We start from the raw sequence: 18,562 nt of genomic DNA on the forward strand, positions 1-18,562 counted from the left end.
AATGTCTGTCTCATTTGGACTTAGGTATTTTTAGTGAATATATGATTAGAGTCCCTGATATTGGTAGATTCAAGAAATAAAGGCTTCATTTCATGAATTCCTTTGCTCTTCACTAATAGATGGACACTCTGCAACATTTGATTTCTAAGGATAAGAATTTTGAGAATTATAATGTTTTATTCCATTGAATATATAAAATGTATGCTTATGATTGTAAGTTTATGTTTTGTTAATGTGGATACTCATTTGTCTAAGGTTGAAAGTTTTCTGGTGTCAAATTCTTGGTCAAGTGACCTTATTGATCCACCTGGTGATCCTACCGAACCTTTAGTGGATAGTGCATTGGATTTGACCATTATCTCCTCTGATTAGGATTATATTTTGTTATTCCTTGCTCTTTTTCTTCAATTCTAGGCATCTTACTCTAGGTATGAGTTCATTCTAGAAATTTCCACTTGGTTTGGTTCAACATTTGAGTTTGTTGGCTACATGTGACAATTTTTCAATTTCAAAATTCTTGAAGAATTGAGATTATGAGTGTCCAATTGTGAGGTATTTTCAGTGCTACTTTTTATTCTATCATGGTTTTGGGATGTGTGAAGGCCTCTCATGTATGTTTGGTAGAGGGAGGCTTTCAAAAGTTTCCTCATTATGGTCAACAATGTCTGCACTTTTATTCTTCCCTGTCCACCCAATTTATTATATTTAGTATGCTAAGACAGGTCATGGTTGGGATCTTCATGGTGATGTCTTAGCTACTGGCTTCTTTGGATATTTTTGCTCCAAGAGGGTCATCTAATTTCATTTCTTTCCACATGTGGAATTCAATTTGGATTATGTTTTGAGAAGAACTATCCACGTGTTTTCCTCCTTTGGTGTTGTGTACACTTATGGATTTCTATGCTTTCATGTTTCATCATTTTTGGTGGTTGGTTGGTAGGAAAATCTAGTGTTACTATTTCTTGCGAATTCAACTCTTCTATTCAGTGCTCTTTAGTTGGGTATACATTGTTGTGTTTCCTTCAACTCTGTGGAGTAGTTTCTTTGTTGTTGTATGGAATGCTAGTTTCTTGTCGAATTGGACTTCAGTCAATATGTAATTAAGTTGTTTTAATGAATATGAAGCAAAGTAGTTTACACCAAAAAAATTAATCATAATTATAAGTAAAATCTATTTATATATTTTCTATTATATTATAATTTTTTCTTTTAAAATTATATTTTTAAATATATGACTACATTAAATTTAATTAAAAGTCGTATTGAAATTAAATCATATAATCTAGACAATTAATATATATATATATATATATATATATATTTCAATTTCTAAATTTTAAATAGATATATATTAAGTTTAATTTAAAAAATATGGAAAAAAACATCTACACATATTTAAATTAAATTAATCAAAATTCGCTGACACACTATAAAAACTAGCTAACACATTTTTCTAGAATGTTTGAAGACAAAAAGGATTTTAGAGCAATGAATGGTAAAAATATGATGGTAGGCTAAAAACATCTCTCCATTGTTTGAAATCTATAAATACTTACACATCACGTTAATTATCAGAAGGATTCTCTTATTTCAAGCCCAGGGGGATGGAGCAGGGTTGAATTTTATTTTCCTTATAAATGAACGCACAAGATTTTATGTAGGTGGAGTATTCTTCGTGTGAGAGGCTTACCTAAAATGCTGATTTCACCGACCCACTTCATATTCAGAGTTACATTTTAATCGCTTGGTTGTTACGTGTTAAATGGAAAATGAATCTCTTCGTTCATAATAATCAGAAAATGGAGTTGGGGGGAGTCGATTACAGAGGAAAATGGGTGAGGGAACGTTTCTAGTGGGGATGGGGAATCCAGGGTGTTTGTAGTGGTAGAGGCTCCTTTGGAGGTGTAAAGGAGGCGCCAAAAAGAAAACTCTTATAGGCGGAACATCGATGGCAAGGCCAAATGCCAAAAGAAAACTCTTATAGGCAGAACATTGATCGCAAGGCCAAACATCATGAGGCTCGCAATCTTGAAACCCTCACAGGCAGAACCAAAAATTATTATAGGGGAGAGCATATTTAAGAAAACGACAACCGATAAATCCCTCAAGCTCGCAAGCGGAACCGTTGACATGTGGAATGGTGAAACTCTTAGCAAAAAGAAATTGTTTCACTAGAGGAGGAATGGTTGAAGGTTTTCAGGTCTGATGAGGAGGCTAGGGTTATTCATCACTTAGTGTTGCTTCATTTTATATTCATATTCTTGTTCCTCTTCCTCCTCTTTCTCTTCTTCCTCATAATTATCATCACCATTAACAAATTTCTACAGACAATGCAATTATGCTTGATCTGGTTTGACATTAACCTAATGCAAACCAAAAAATTGTTTTATTCTCCATTTTTTAGTTCATCAGAACATCCAAGGTCATTCTCAGGTGATGAATGGGAAGAATTCTTAGATTCCACAATTTGTCACAATAACAACATTCAAAATAAGGTACAAACAAGGGGGCCAAATCCAAGAGGGGAAACAACCCTAGGCAAGAACAATAAACTCAACAGTTGGAGAAAGGTGACACAACACTAAGGGAAGTAGAATCACAAATACCCACATCAGAATCAAAATCATATAAAACACAAAAGGCCCCTCAGCACCCTCACTACAGATCTTCATGGCCATTGCAACATCGCAAGTTCGATTCTCTTTGCAACATGAGGTTTATATTCTAGAATTTATCTTTCAGTAGCAGGATGGAAAATATCTTTGCAGGTTTTGGCTAATGCCAGGGATGGTTCATATAGGTCTGCCTAAGGGGTGGTGCTTGTGTCCTTTGACCCATCAATTTGTTAGAACATTAATAACGACTTCACAAATGGCATCGCCCACTGTTCACATGTCAGCAAGTTTAAAATGTGACTCTGTAGGAATCAGTCGAACATCGTTTCAAGACGGTAGAGATCGGCGAAGGTCATTATTGATTCTCCTTCATATGTATCTATAAATAATTATATTCAGTAATGGAATATCAATCTCTTCTAAAGAGTCTTCATTGTTTTCTGTCATGGTATCAGAGCATAGGTGAGCTGTGTTTGGCGAGAGTAGTGAGGGATTGGTGGCGGTGGCCAGAGTTGTGACGACTCTGTGGTGTGAAGGGCATGTGGATTATGCCCATAGTGTGTTGAACTATGATTGAGTGGTTACAAGAGCTGTTGAGTTGTTGCCTTCAACGCTATCTAGAAGTGTTGTTGTCCTACTGTACGTAGAGAAAAATGAGGGAGTGTTGCTGTCCTACTGGGTGAAGATGCATTGTTGAACTTGCACTCTGTGAAGACTTGTGGAACACCCAGGAATTATTGTGTGTAAGCAATGATTTTTATGTGTGGAGCTTTGCCTCCTTTCTGGTCATTTCTCCTCGTCAATTTTGTGTGTGGAGGGATGTTGGTATGGACTATGGGTATTCTTGATCTACGGAGTGAACTATTCTGTTGGCGGTGGGGTGTTCTCCTATGGTTGTAAGTGGAAATGCCTAGAGCAATGTGGAGCTGTCTTTTGAATATAGAGAGTCTGCTATGGAATAAAGCCAAGGGCTGAGTCTATTAGCTATATGGTTTTTGTCAGTCAAAAGGGGCCAGCCAGGGGCATTGGATTGTGAAGTGTAGTGAACCTTGCACTGCTGTCTGTTTGATATTAAGCCTGAACATTTTGTTATTTCTACCGAGTGGTGTGAAGAGCCTTTGAAGATCTAGCACTTCCCAACGTGAGGGAGCCTAAAGGCTAAGGAGTGGAGACACCTATGAAGGTCTCAAGAAGTGATTTGTGTGTGAAGAGTGGTGGATTGTGTGCCACCTGCGAGCGCTGTGAAGTTGTCTGATCCGTTTAAAGAAATTGTTGGAAAACGCTGATTAGAAGAGCTTGGGGCAGTGAAAGTGTGGTGCACACATCCGGGGAAGTGAGAGGAAGAGCAGAGAGTGGTGCTATTATGAAGTCGAAGCTAGCCAGAGTTTAAGGAAAATTTGAGGCTAGGTAAGAGTTGTGCGGGAGCGTTGTTAGATCTCCAACGTGTCTTATTTGCTGCATTCTTTTCTCTATGGTAGAGGTAAAGTGGAGCCCAACTAATATTTCTATCTTTCTAGACTTTTTTGACAATGACCCTTTCGATGGTCATTTTTTCATGAACCCATTTGGAAGCATTTTTGGGTCAGGCAGTATTTTTGAGTTCGAAGAAATCCTTGACAAACAATGTGATGCTATTGGTGAGTATGTTATTGACGATTATGGGGTAAATTCTATTCCACATGGTCCTGCAAACATTGAGAGTAAAACTTGCTTCTCTCAGATCCCAATTGTTAGAAAATTTATTGGATCTGCTTCTAAGATGGCTACAACAATGGAGGATACAACTATGGATGTTGTTTAGACACTGCTCATGATCGAAGACGAGTGCATTTTGGTGGATCATCATGGAAAGTGGGGAGAGCATGGATTGGATTATTGTGTTTTCACTATTCAGGATGTTGCCTGGCATCCCACTGATGTTAAGTACGTAAAAAGAAAGGAGCAGAAGAAGTTCATAAGGAAAGACAGAAAGGTGAAGATGAAACTACATCAGCAAATGAACAAGCATGGAACTTTTAGCAAGAAGGAAAAAATGAAATGTTTTGTTGTAAGCCTTGCTGAGAGTTAGACCAGCATGGAACTTAAAGTTTAGGTCTTCGTGATTAAGGGCAGGTATTAGAACATTAATCAAGGCTGCATAAATGGCGCCGCCCACACGTCAGCAAGTTTAATGTGACTCTGGAGGAATCAATCAAACATCATTTCAAGACAGCGAAGATCAGTGAAGGTCATTATTGATTCTCCTTCACATATATCTATAAATAATTATTTATATTCAATAATTGAATATCAAGCTCTTCTGAGGAGTCTTCATTGTTTTCTGTCACAATTCCATGCTTCCACCACATTAAATTCCTACGTACATCATTCGTCGGTCATACATTCAAAAACATATTATTTCTTTCCGATGCTTCATTATCTTTTGTGCTAAATGTTTAGCTACATTGAATTATGCCGTTAATGTCAATCTGTAGCGAAAGGTCCCTTTAACCACGGACATATAGTTATAGAGAGGTTCTTGTGTCTGGAATAAAAAAAAATGAGGTGAGAGTTATTACTTTAGGCATTAAATGGATGCCAAGTTTTTGGCCAATAGACTCTAGAAACTAGTGGGGTTTCATTCGAATGATATGAATGCACTTTATTTCGATTCCAAATGTAAACAAACCAGCTTTCATCATCCTTACGGGAAACATTGTTTACAAAACAATTTTGAATTCTTTGAGCAAGGAAGCATGGACTCATCAGAATACAACTTTTACAAGTACAAACAAATATAAAAAAATGATACGGAAGTCTGTACTCATTATAATGCAACTGGAACCGAGAGAAACAATAGGAAAAAAAGGCTCGTACTCATTAGAATGCAATTAGAACCCGTAGAAACAATAGGAAAAGGATACCCTATATTGTAAAGAATTATGATAAATGGACCCAACCAGGCTATCTTTTCAGTATCACATAGCTTCTCTAAACATGACATAGTAACTTTTAGGTTCCACCACATTATATGTATTTATTAGACTTTGAAAATTTCTCATATGATATATTTTTATTTATTATGTTTACGTTGAAAAGGCTTATATTTAAAAATCTGACTTCAACGAATGAACTGAAGTATCACTCTAGCCTAGCTCAACAATATCACACCCAAGACAAACGATAAATATGCATATGTGATCTCTCACATGATGCATATATGGGAAAATAATGACAATAAAAGCCTCATTGCACAACAGGAGAACATTGTTTCTAAACAAACAAGATTTATTCATTTATACATTAGAAATCAATAGTATTAATCAATAAGGTTTATTATTCATTTTGGTTTTTAGTATTAATCAATAGGGTTTATTATTCGCTTGAGTTGATAATATAAATCATGGTCAACCATCTTTTATAATTCAATCATGGAGAATAATGGTCAACGATATTTTATAAAATAAATCATAGTCAACCATGGTTGATCATGGTCGACCATGGTGCAATGTTGTATTGCGACAAAGACTGTCTCAATATGAAAATAAATTATTGTCTCAACCATGTTCCAATGTTGCATTATAAAAAACATTGTATCAATATGGTAATCATGGTCAACCATGGTCAACCTTGGTCAAGCATGTTCAACCATGGTCGAATGTCGCATTGTGACAAAGATTGTCTTCGTATGAAATCCAACCATGGTTAAGCATGGTCAACCATTGTCAAACATCACATTGTGACAAGGATTGTCTCAATATGAAAATCAACCATGGTCAACCATGTTCATTTTAGCGTTATAATATTTATCTTAGGGTTTATATACCTTGGGTTTATATATTAGTCTATTGGATTTATATATTAGTCCCTTGGGTTTAATATTATTCACTTGGTTTCATAATCCCTTGGGATTTTAGTATTAATCTCTTTATTTTATATTATGAGTCCCTTGGATTTATAATTCCATTTGGTTTATAATACAAATTATGGTCAACCATGGTCGAATACCATATTGTGACAATGATTTTCTTAATATGAAAATTAACCATGCTCCAATGTCACATTGTGACAAGGATTTTATGAATATGAAAATAAACCATGGACAACCATGTTTATTTTAGTGTTTATAATATTTATCATAGACTTTAGATACCTTTGGTTTTTATATTAGTCCATTAGGTTTAACATTATTTCCTTGGGTTCATAATCCATTGGGCTTTTAATATTAATCCCTTGGGTTTATAATATCAGTCTCTTAGGTTTATTATTCCTTTGGGTTTATAATATCAATGATGGTCAACCATGGTTAATCATAGCCAACCATGGTAAATCATGATCGAATGTCACATTGCGACAATGATTTTCTCAATATGAAAATCAATCTTGGTCAGGCATGGTCGTCACATTGTCATAAGGATTGTCTCAATATGAAAATCAACCATGGCCAACGATGTTTATTTTAGTGTTTATAATATTTATCTTAAGGTTTATATAGCTTGGGTGTATAATATTAGTCCCTTCAGTTTAGTATTATTCAACCATGGTCAACCATATTTTATAAACTCAATCATAGTCAATGATGGTTAATTATGGTCAACCATGGTCCCACATCACAATTTGATAAATATTTATTTAATATGAAAATCAATCGTTGTCTCAGCCATTTTCCAATGTCGCATTATGAAAAAGATTGTCTCAATATGCCAATCATGGTCAACCATTAGCAATGATGGTCAACCATATTTTATAAAATCAAACATGGTCATCCATGGTCATTCATGGTAAACCATGGTCTAATGTCGCATTGTCACAATGATTGTGTTGATATGAAAATCAACCATTGTTAAGCATGGTCAACCGTTATCTAACATCAAATTATGAGAAATATTGTCTCAATATGATAATCATGGTCAACCATGGTCAATGATGGTCAACCTTCGTCAACCATGCTCAACCACATTTTATAAAATCAATCCTGGTAATCCATGGTTATTCATGGTCAACCATGGTCTAATGTCCCATTTTCAAAAATATTCTGTTGATATGAAAATCAACCATGGTTAAGCATGGTCAACCATCATCTAACATTGCAATAAGACAAAGATTGTTTGAGCATGAAAATCCACCATGGTAAACCATGGTCAACCATGTTTATTTTATTATTTATAATATTATTCCTTTCGGTTCATAGTCCCTTGGGTTTATTATTCCCTTTGGTTTAAACATGGTCAAACATAGTCAAACATGGTCAAACAAGCTCAATAATAGTCAAATGTCACATTGTGAAAAATATTTTTTCGATATGAAAATCAATCATGGTTAATTATGGTCAAGCATGGTGAAACATCACATTGTGACAAGGATTGTCTCAATATGAATATTAACCGTGATCAAGACCTTGGGTTTATACTATTAGTCCCATTGGTTTAATATTATCTTCTTGGTTTCATAATCCTTAGGGTTTTAATATTAATCCGTTGGGTTTATTATTCCCTTGGGTTTATAATATCAACCCCTTGGGTTTATTATCCCCTTAGGTTTATAATATCAATCATGGTCAAACATGGTCAATCATGACCAACCATGGTCACCCATGATCCAATGTCACATGGTCACAAAAATTATCTCAATTTTAAAATCAATCAGGGTCAAGCACGTGAAACCATGGTCCAACATCACATTGTGACAATGATTTTCTCAATATAAAAATCAACCATTGTCAACCATGTTTATTTTGGTGTTTATAATATTTCTATTAGCATTTATAATATTAGTCCCTTAGGTTTAATATAATTCAACCATGTTCAACCATGTTTTATAAAATCAATTATGGTCAACCATGGTTAATCATGGTAAACCACCGTGCAACCTGTCATTGTGAGAAATGTCTTCTCAATATGAAAATCTATTTTTGTCTCAACCATGGTTCAACATCGTATTATGATAAATATTGTCTCAATATGATAATCATGTTCAACCATGGAAAACCATGGTCAATCATAGTCAACCTTGGTCAACCATGTTTTATAAAATTAAACATGTTCATCCATGGTCAATCATGGCCAACCATGGTCTAACGTCGCATTGTCACAAAGGTTGTGTTAATATAAAAATGAACAATGATAAACCATGGTCAACCATGTTTATTTTGATCTTTATAATATTTAACTGAGGATTTATATACCTTGGGTTTATAATATTAGTCCCTTGGCTTTAATATTATTCCCTTCGGTTCATAATCCCTTGGGGTTTTAGTATTAATCCCTTGGGTTTTATAATATCAATCATGGTCAACCATGGTTGAATGTCACATTGTGGCAATGATTGTCTTAATATGAAAATCAACCATGGTCAATTGTGGTCCAACATCACATTAGGACAAAGATTGTCTTGATATGAAAACCAATCGTGGTATAGTATGGTCAACGATGGTCCAACATCGCATTGTGACAAATATTATCTCAATATGGAAATCAACGATGGTCAACCATGTTTATTTTAGGGTTTATAATACTTATATTAGGGTTTGTATACCTTGTGTTTACAATTTTTATATAGCTAGGGTTTAATATTAATTGATATCTAATTAGAAATATATATTAATAAATATTTATTCCATTAAGAATATTTATATTAATAAAATAATATCTAATAACAAGTTAATTATTATTATTTATCGTTAATAATGCTATTAAATTTAATTTACAATAAAAATAATAACACTAATAGTGTTAATAAAAATACTAATAATAATTATGATAATAATAATAATAATACTGTTAATATTAATTAATCATAATTATATATCTTCAACATATATCAACCATATTTGCTAATGTGGTTGTGCATGTAATTGATATATGCCTTCAGCAGGTGTTGTGCATGTGTGAAATTGGGGAAGGGAACGGCGATGGAGGTGACTCAAGGGTTTTGGTTCTCAGCAGATGTGATTTGCGAAGTCGCAGGCCCCAAGAACTGGCTCGAACGTGGATCGAACAGCAGACCCAGCGCTGGATACTCAGCTTTCGATGTTTCCCCATGGCACAGGACCGGATCTGCTGACGGCAAGACCCCACATGATTCGAACCACTGGAAACAGAGACTGGTGCGTTTTTTCGCTCTCTGGCCGCAGGACAGGCTTGATTCGCCCTCTCTCACAAACTATCTGCTCAGTATTGGCCGATCCGCCTTCGATCTTCATCAACGGTTCTGTTTGACAGACCCCAGACCACATATCGGTTTCCAATGGATCGGATTCGCTGTTTTAGGGCCGTCTTTTCAAGGCACGGCCGAGGACAAGGTATGGGGTGAGAGTATGGACCCGTATCCCTGGATTCTTGGTTTTTCTCTGTTTCTTTCAATACAGATCGGGGCGGTTACCAACTCGAAGTATCGCCCAAACAGAGGGTATGAAGGCTATGACCTGGAAATGAGAAATAGCCTTCTCAGGATCTCTGATTTGGGGTACGGCTCTCCATTATGGGTCGAATACCACAGAAAAGGAAGGGATCTATCAGATCCGACCAGTTCCAGACAAAAGCAAAACAAAAACTGGCCAGATCCAGAACCTTTGGACCCCCTGCGAGCCACAGTAATCAGACTCAGATCGGGACATAAACTACCAGATCTAGACTTCTGTAGAGCAGATCTAACCCCATGCAGATCAGATCTGGAATCACACCCACCGGAAAAGAAGATACAGGGCAAAAAAAGCCCTCTCTTTATCAGATCTATGGGAGGGCACACAATATGCATCGAAATAGGGTTATGGGAGGCAACAGAAATCCTCAAACAGAGGATACATGAAAAGACGGGAATCCCACCACACAAACAACTCCTCCTCTACGCAAGGAAGGTAATACAGGAGGGGTTGAAACTAATGGATTACGGCATAGCAAAAGACTCTACAATCTGTCTCAGCTCAAGATTGCGCGGAGGTTGCCCCGGCTCAAGTTCCAAAGGACCTGTTTCCTTCAAAGATGTAGTCAAAGGGAAGATGGAACCACAAAAGAAACCAGAACAGCAAGCCACAACACCAGGGGCATACATTGTTGAGCAGACAACACAGAACCCTGCATTAATAATCTCCACACCAGAGGTAAATGAAATACAATCTGATTATTTAACTAAAGCAGTGATATGCAGGTTCAATGGATTTTGGCCCAAACCGGAAGCCCTTCGTCAATGGATCTACTCCATATGGACAGAAAACTGTGATATCCATCTCTGTTCAAAAGGATTCTTTATTGTCAAATTTGACACCATAAAAGACAAAGATTATGCTTTGAACGAAGGGCCATGGTTCTGGGGTAACGCGGGTCTTTTCGTGAAATCTTGGTTCCCGGATTTCGATCCAAACAGCATGGTGGTCACCAAAATGCCAGTCTGGGTAAAACTGTTTAATCTTCCTATACACTTCTGGCACTTCAAAGTACTGGAAGGAATAGGCAATACCCTGGGATCTTTTTTAAAAGCAGACCATAAGTGCCTAACTAAGGATATCTACACATATGCCAGGATATGTGTGGAGGTAGACCTCAGTCAAGGCCTACCAGAGCACATTATCCTAATTCACAATGGAAAACAATGGGCACAGCCATTGGATTATGAAAACACCGCCTTTCGTTGCCGCATATGTCGGCAAACAGGTCATTTACAGAGTACATGCCCACAAAACAAAAAAGATAGGAAAAGGAGGCAACCATCAAAACCGAAAGGATGGCAATTTTCAGCCACATGGACAGAGGATGCAGAAGAGGAAAAATAAGAGGGAAGGAATGAGGGAACCAACAACAACATACAAGAAGATGAAGACGGGAAGGTAAATACAGAAATCAGCAAAGCAAGCTATCCACACCACCTACAGAACAATGAATATCTGATCGAAGGAGCAATAGACACAAATGCAGGTAACCCACAGCAGCAATATGAGAACACCAGGCAAGAAATTGGAGGCAGCAAGCGAGCTTACTCGCCAACAAGTACAGATTCTGAAAAGGATATCATGGCTGCCACAAATGAAGCACAAATGATTATTGTAACAGCTCCGCCTAACAATGAAGGTTGGCGGAAAGTGGAAAAAAAGAAGGGTAGGAAAGTCTAGATCGTCTAGTTTTTTGACTTTAGCTCCTGATTAGCAGGACAAGTTTTGATATTATGAACATTACAGCAATGCCAATGGCATATACTATATGTAATTTTCTAATCTTAATGAAAATTACTGATTTTTCCAGTGGAAAAAAAAAGATATATGCCTTCAGCATACATCAACACCGTTTACTAATGTGGTTGGTATATTAATCTAAGAGCTCATATTCCGTGGATATAATACTAAAACCCCAAGGGATTATAAACCCAAGGGAATAATATTAACTGAAGAGATAATAAACCCAAGGGATTAATAATGAAAACAAAAGGAATTATAAACCCAAATGAATAATATTAAACCCTAGTGATTAATATTATAAACCCAAGTTATATATACCCTAAAGTAAACATGGTTGACCATGGTTGATTTTCATTTTGAGGAAATCATTGTCACTACGCGACATTGGACCATGGTAGACCATGGTCAACCATATTTATTCTAAGGTATTCCATATTTATCTTAGGGTTTATACACCTTGGGTTTATAATATTAATTCCTTGGGTTTAATTTTTTTCCTTCGGGTTTATAATCCCTTAGGTTTAATGCTAAAAACCGAAATAATTGTAAAACCTAGAGAATAATATTAAACCCTAGGAATTAATATTAATTACAAACCCTATGAATAATATTATACCCTCAGAATATGAATCCTTATATTAATAAACCCAAGGGATTTATATTATAAACCAAAGGGAATTTAATATACCCAAGGGGTTAATACTAAATCCCAAAGGGATTATAAAACTAAGGAAATAATATTAACGCAAGGGATTAATACTAAAAACTGTAGAGTTTATATTCCCTTGGGTTTTTAGTATTAATCACTTGGGTTTATTATTCCTTTGGGTATAATATAAACCTAAGGAACTAATATTATAAATTTAAGGGATTGATATTAAAAACCCAAGGGAATAATAAACCCAAGGGGTTAATACTAAAAACCAAAGGGATTATAAACCCTAGGGTTTGTAGTATTAATCACGTCAATCTATTTTCAATTGGATTAATAGTACTCCCTTGGGTTTATAATCCCCTGGGGTTTTAGTATTAACCCCTTGGGTTTATTAATCTAAGGGTTCATATTCCGAGGGTATAATATTATTCAGAGGGTTTGTAATTAATATTAATCCCTAAAGTTTAATATTATTCCCTAAGGTTTATAATTTTTTTGGTTAATCCTCTTCAACCATGATCCAAATTGTGACAAGGATTACCTCAAAATGAAAATCAACCAATCACAACCATGTTTATTTTAAGGTTTACATTATTTATTTTAGGGTTTTTATATCTTGGGTTTATAATATTAATGCATAGGGTTTAATATTATTTCCTTGGGTTTATAAATCATTTTTCTTTTAGTATTAATCCCTTGGGCTTATTATACCTTCAATTAATATTATCGCCTCGGGTTTATTATCCCTTCGGTTAATATTATTGCCTCGAGTTCATAATCGCTTGGGGTTTAGGTATTAAATCCTAGGAATATGAACCCTTATATTTATAAACGTAAGGGATTAATATTATAAACCCAAAGGTTATACTAAAATCACAAGGTATTATAAACCCAATGGATTAATATTATAAATTCAAGGTATATAAACCCTTGGATGACCATGATTTGTATTCATCTAAAGGATTAATATTATAAACCAATGAATATGAATTATTATATTAATATACGAAAGGGATTGATATTACAAACCCAAGAAAATAATAAACCCAAGGGATTAATACTAAAAAACGAACGGTTATTCTCTTGGATTTTTATTATTAATCCCTTGGGTTTATTACACCTTCGGTTAATATTATTGCCTTAGGTTTATAATCCCTTGGGGCTTTAGTATTAAACCCTAGGAATATGAACCCTTGTATTTATAAACATAAGGGATTAATATTATAAAACCAAGGGTTATACTAAAATCCCAAGTTATTATAAACCCAAGGGACTAATATTATAAATTCAAAGTATATAAACCCTTGGAAGACTTTGATTTATATTGAACCTAAATGATTAATATTATAAACGAATGAATATGAATTATTAGATTAATATATGAAAGAGATTGATATTACAAACCCAAGAAAATAATAAATCGAAGGGATTAATACTAAAAAGCTAAGGGCTCTTCGGTTTTTAGTATTAATCCCTTGGTTTTATCTTCTCTCTCGTTAATATGATTTCCTTCGGTTTATAGTCCTCCTTGGGTTTATAATCCCTTGAGGTTTTAGTATTAATCCCTTGGGTTTGTTATTCCCTTGGTTTTATAATATGAATCCATATGTTTTATTAATCTAAAAGCTCATAGCCCTAAGTTTAGATTTATATTACATAATTTAAAATTAAATAATAATAAATAACATTTAATATTAAATAATTATTATTATAAAAAATAATTATTATTAATTATAATCATAGTAATAATATTTTTATTTCAATAGTTTTTTTATATTATTATTTTTGTTTTTACATATTTAATAATATTACATACAAATAAAGCTTTCAACTATATCAACCATATTAATATCTTTAATCTAATTTATATTGATATCCACTTTATTATTCTTTTATTGATGAATAAATTTTTAAACATCATAATTTTGTTTATTAATTTTGTTTATTAAAATCTGTAAAAATAAAAAAAAATAAAAAAAAATCATAGCTATTGTTTTTTCGCAAAATCATAAACTTTAATTCTCTAATTATTTTTTATTTGACGATCAACATAGTTAAGATAAAAACAATTCAAAAAAGTTCCTAACAAATACTAAGCAAAATGGATTAAAACATTCTTATAAAAAAAAAAACTTTAGTCTTTGAGATATTGTAGAGTAGGAGGTAGTATTTTCCCTCCTTTATCCGACATCACTTTATCAGACAGCTCCTTATATGACCCTCTTTAACCGACATCTCTTTATCAGGGAAAGTACCTTACTCAGAGTGTCCCGCATGACTATTCCGGAGTATAATTCCTTATTCTTGATCAAACGTTTTATGTGGACAGGATAAGTCTGTAAATTTGAAAAATGTCTAAGTGACTAGTATCTCATAGCTGTATTCTAATCCGATTGTTTTTTTGGGAAATTATGGAAATTTTAGTTAGAAAGATTTTGATTAAATTTAATAGATTTTTGTAAATTTAAATTATAATTGTGTAATTTTAAGATTTTAAGTGTTTTGAAGTTTTTGATAATATTAAATTTATTTCAAAATAAAGAAACACGATTCAAAAACTGCTGTTACAATTTTTTTTATTTTTTTTAAATTTACCAAAATTCCAGCCAACTTTAACTGTTCAGACAGTTCCTCAACCTGAATTGAATAGACTACTCCGTATCCAATATGTTGAAAGCAGTGCGCAGCGGTATTAGAGTACTGTTCAGTAACGGGTCTCTGTAAGTACTCTCACTACAACAATAACTGTAAAGATTAGATTTGCCAGAGCCATTTGAATCACTAATATCAAAATCAATGGTCCTGATTAAATCTACGAACGCTATTTCAATACCCCTATCGAAATCAAAATTTACCGTTGAATTTGGATACAATCTTCCCTAAAACCTTTGAATTTATTTTGATTGTAGGTTTCCGGTGAACAATAGTGAAACCTATTGTTTAATTGAGTCCCTATCTATAAAATTCGATAATATTCTCTAAATCCGCGATCAACATCAATATGCCCACTAAAAACGTCTAGAACGGAGCATCGAAATAAGAAATTAGACTAATTAGAGATTACCTTTCGTTGAAAAAAATGCCGCCATTCATTTGGGCATTGTGGAATGGTCCGCAGAATTTATGTGGTACATGAAGATTGAAGGTTCTTAGGGTTGGCCAACGTCATTGTCATGTCTTCTTTCGTTTATTTGAATTTTCTGTGTAAAGAGTCAGGGTCGTCCTAGATTGGCCCACCGTGTCCATACTGTGAAAGACCGGGAACGGCTTGGGGGTAAAAATTCTGAGCCATCATCGGTTAGGAAGTTTAGGACGAAACTCGGAAGTTGAGGACGAAACTCAGGATAGGACGCTCACAGTTGCTGAGAAGGCGGCCCGTTGCACAATTGTAATCACTTGGAAGCCGTGCAAGAGTTCAGACTCTCGCTTACTTCCATTTATTTATACCTCTTCTTCATATCTCATAGGCGCCCCAGTTTTCCAGGTTTTCCGAGTTTGTGGAGGACTGCTGAAATTTTACAATGGCTAATTTTGGTTCTAGCATCGGCCGTTTTACAGCCGCCAATAAGGCTTTGAGCGAGGGACAGTCCCGGCAACTGCAGCAGCCAGACAGTTTGCAGCACATCAACCAAAGGACTCAAGCGTTTGAACCTTTGGACTTTCTTGTTTTGGAGGAGGAATTCGACCATTCCTGCAAAAATGAGGATGCGGGTCATCAGGCAAACAAGTTTAACACTATCAATTCCGGACGAGGTGCCCCACCTGAATATGCACTCTCTTATTCGACCAATCCACCGTACGTCCAGGGCCTTTGTTCGGATCACAATTCTAATAACTCATGTGTGATCGAACCCAATAAGTCTCTGCAGACATTGTGAGTATTAGTTGAAGGCTCTAGCAAAAATTTTATTTGCCCTCTCTGTAACTATTGATTTTCATTTAAGATTTTTGAAGTGCATAGAGCGAATTAAAAGTTCGAAGTGGGAGTCTTTAGGTATTTAAGGTCTCTGGTCTATCTATACAGGGTTTCATTACGTAAAAGTTTCGTATACTTCAAGTTTGCTATGTAAATGTTTGAAAGGTTTAGTAAATCTTTTATGGACCTACAATAAGAATATTTAAATATGCTATAGATTGGAGATTAAAATCTGTTGATGTGATCTTTCAAAATATTGTCATAAGTTAAATGAGATTGCAGTTTCAGAGAGTAGTTATCCATCTGATCTCCGTTTCAATAATAAGTTCGACTTCAATATTGACCTATGAGTGCGCTATAGAACTTATGACTTTAATCAGGAATTAGTGGTTATATTATATATTTGTAGAGCACATGGTTTCACTCATGAATTAACTTTATATTCGAGCAGGAGTCCCGAGACTAACAGCAGAAAGAGAAAGGCCGAACGACCTCTCAAATATGCCTTTCTGACAAGATCCGAAACTGATATTCTTGATGACGGTTACAAGTGGCGCAAGTATGGGAAGAAATATGTGAAGAACAGCTCCAATCCAAGGTGTTTAAGTTATACAGAGTCCTTTGTTCCAATTAGGTTAAGTAAATCTACTTACTTGCCAGGTCCTGACTGTGTACATAATGGTTTACCTGCAGGAGTTATTATAGATGCTCTGATAGCAACTGTGACGTTAAGAAAACTGTCGAACGTGACGCGCATGATAAGGGAATAGTCATAACTACCTACCTGGGAAAACATAATCATGACAGTCAATCTGTAATCTACTATATTGTGAACCCTGAAATGCTTAAGCTTCCATTCCAAACTACCAGTTCGCCAATAGATCATCTGTCTCCTCCGTAATTCTATTTCTAACTGATTTGAACAACATCAAAAGTGTTTGCAATTCGGAGACTGTTTAAGAGAGTATATTCCCATTATATAAATTGGTGTTATTTGTAGGGTTTCGAATTATAGTAATATGTTCATGATCGGGTAGAGAAGTAGTTTATGCCATACTAGTCGTTTAACAACATATATATATGTAAGTATTCCGGGTCGTTTCCCAAGAGTTCTGGACTTGGAAAAAACCCATAGTAAAATAAATAAAGAATGTTCCACGCAGTTTGTGTCTGTAATCAGCAAATCATCAAGAGATTTTCAGAATAATAAGATAAGCAAGGCTCTTATGTGGTGAGGCATTTCCTGAATTTCTGAACTTCTTCAAAGAACTTGAAAAGTCTATGTCAAGGTCTTTTCTATTTAAAGCCCACAGCGAAATCTTTAAGCGCATGTTAGTTTTCTCATCTACTATCCAGCTGATAACTGCGGCAATAGGGTTTTCATGGGCTAGACTGGTGCTAGTGGGCATGGACAAGGAAGCGCATGTTAGTTTTCTCATCTACTATCCAGCTGATAACTGCGGCAATAGGGTTTTCATGGGCTAGACTGGTGCTAGTGGGCATGGAGAAGGAAGCATCTGCAAAAGTAAATTTGTAAAACTGGATGGTGACCTCCAGTTCTTTGATTTTCCTCCACACTGTTGTTTTCAAATGGTAGCCGGTGTGCCTTCCCTGCTGGAATCTATAGACGAGATTGATGAGAAAACACCCAATCTGCTGTGGTTAGCTTATTGGCAAAACCGCTCAGAGAATTCAGCTGTGTTCTCGATTGTCTTTCGTTTCACTGTCACCACGTCAATTTATATCAATGTCAAAGGCAAAGTCGGGAGAATCGAATTTGCTTATTTCATAACCCAGAAATCCATGTGTGGACGTTGAAAGTCATAGGTTAAAATATGGTTTTCCACACCGCTCATTTATCATATGTTAAAATATTGTTTTCCACACCGCTTATTTATGATATGCTAAAATATTGTTTTCCACACCGCTCATTTTATAGTTGATAGGACAGACTATTCGTGTGTAAGACTTTTCAAATTGGATCATTGTTTATATATATATATATATTATAAATTTATTTTATTAGGAAATAAAAATAAAATTATAATTCAAATTTTTGAGTTGAGAGATTAATTTTATAATTTAGTACTAGGGGTGTGTAAGTCCAGTGGACTTGACATATGTTTTTTAAATGAAAATAAATAAAATTAAAATATGTTTTAGATAGAAAAATTATGTCAATTATAATAAAAAATGAATATATTTTAGAAGCAATGAGAAGTAAAAAAATA

The 18,562-nt window shown here is 34.9% G+C and overlaps 1 protein-coding gene across 1 annotated transcript; it reads left to right on the top strand.

Moving 5' to 3' along the window:
- The first annotated feature begins 15,659 nt into the window (after positions 1-15,659).
- On the top strand, positions 15,660-18,204 carry LOC149183369 (uncharacterized). Its single transcript, XM_089418710.1, has 3 exons — positions 15,660-16,289; positions 16,783-16,929; positions 17,025-18,204. The coding sequence occupies exons 1-3, from the start codon at positions 15,937-15,939 to the stop codon at positions 17,230-17,232; spliced, it is 708 nt and encodes a 235-aa protein (XP_089274836.1). The 5' UTR covers positions 15,660-15,936; the 3' UTR covers positions 17,233-18,204.
- Positions 18,205-18,562: the final 358 nt, after the last annotated feature.

Source organism: Pinus tabuliformis, chromosome 3_2, assembly GCF_031772625.1.
Source record: "Pinus tabuliformis cultivar Carrire ecotype Pingquan chromosome 3_2, CPIR1, whole genome shotgun sequence".
NCBI classification, from domain to species: Eukaryota; Viridiplantae; Streptophyta; class Pinopsida; order Pinales; family Pinaceae; genus Pinus; species Pinus tabuliformis.

What these genes read in the sequence shown, in the direction of transcription:
- LOC149183369 (XM_089418710.1), top strand. Translation starts at nt 15,937, where the DNA reads ATGGCTAATTTTGGTTCTAGCATCGGCCGTTTTACAGCCGCCAATAAG. An exon ending in AATAAGTCTCTGCAGACATT is followed by an intron (nt 16,290 to 16,782) that starts GTGAGTATTAGT and finishes ATATTCGAGCAG; the next exon opens with GAGTCCCGAGACTAACAGCA. An exon ending in AAGAACAGCTCCAATCCAAG is followed by an intron (nt 16,930 to 17,024) that starts GTGTTTAAGTTA and finishes GTTTACCTGCAG; the next exon opens with GAGTTATTATAGATGCTCTG.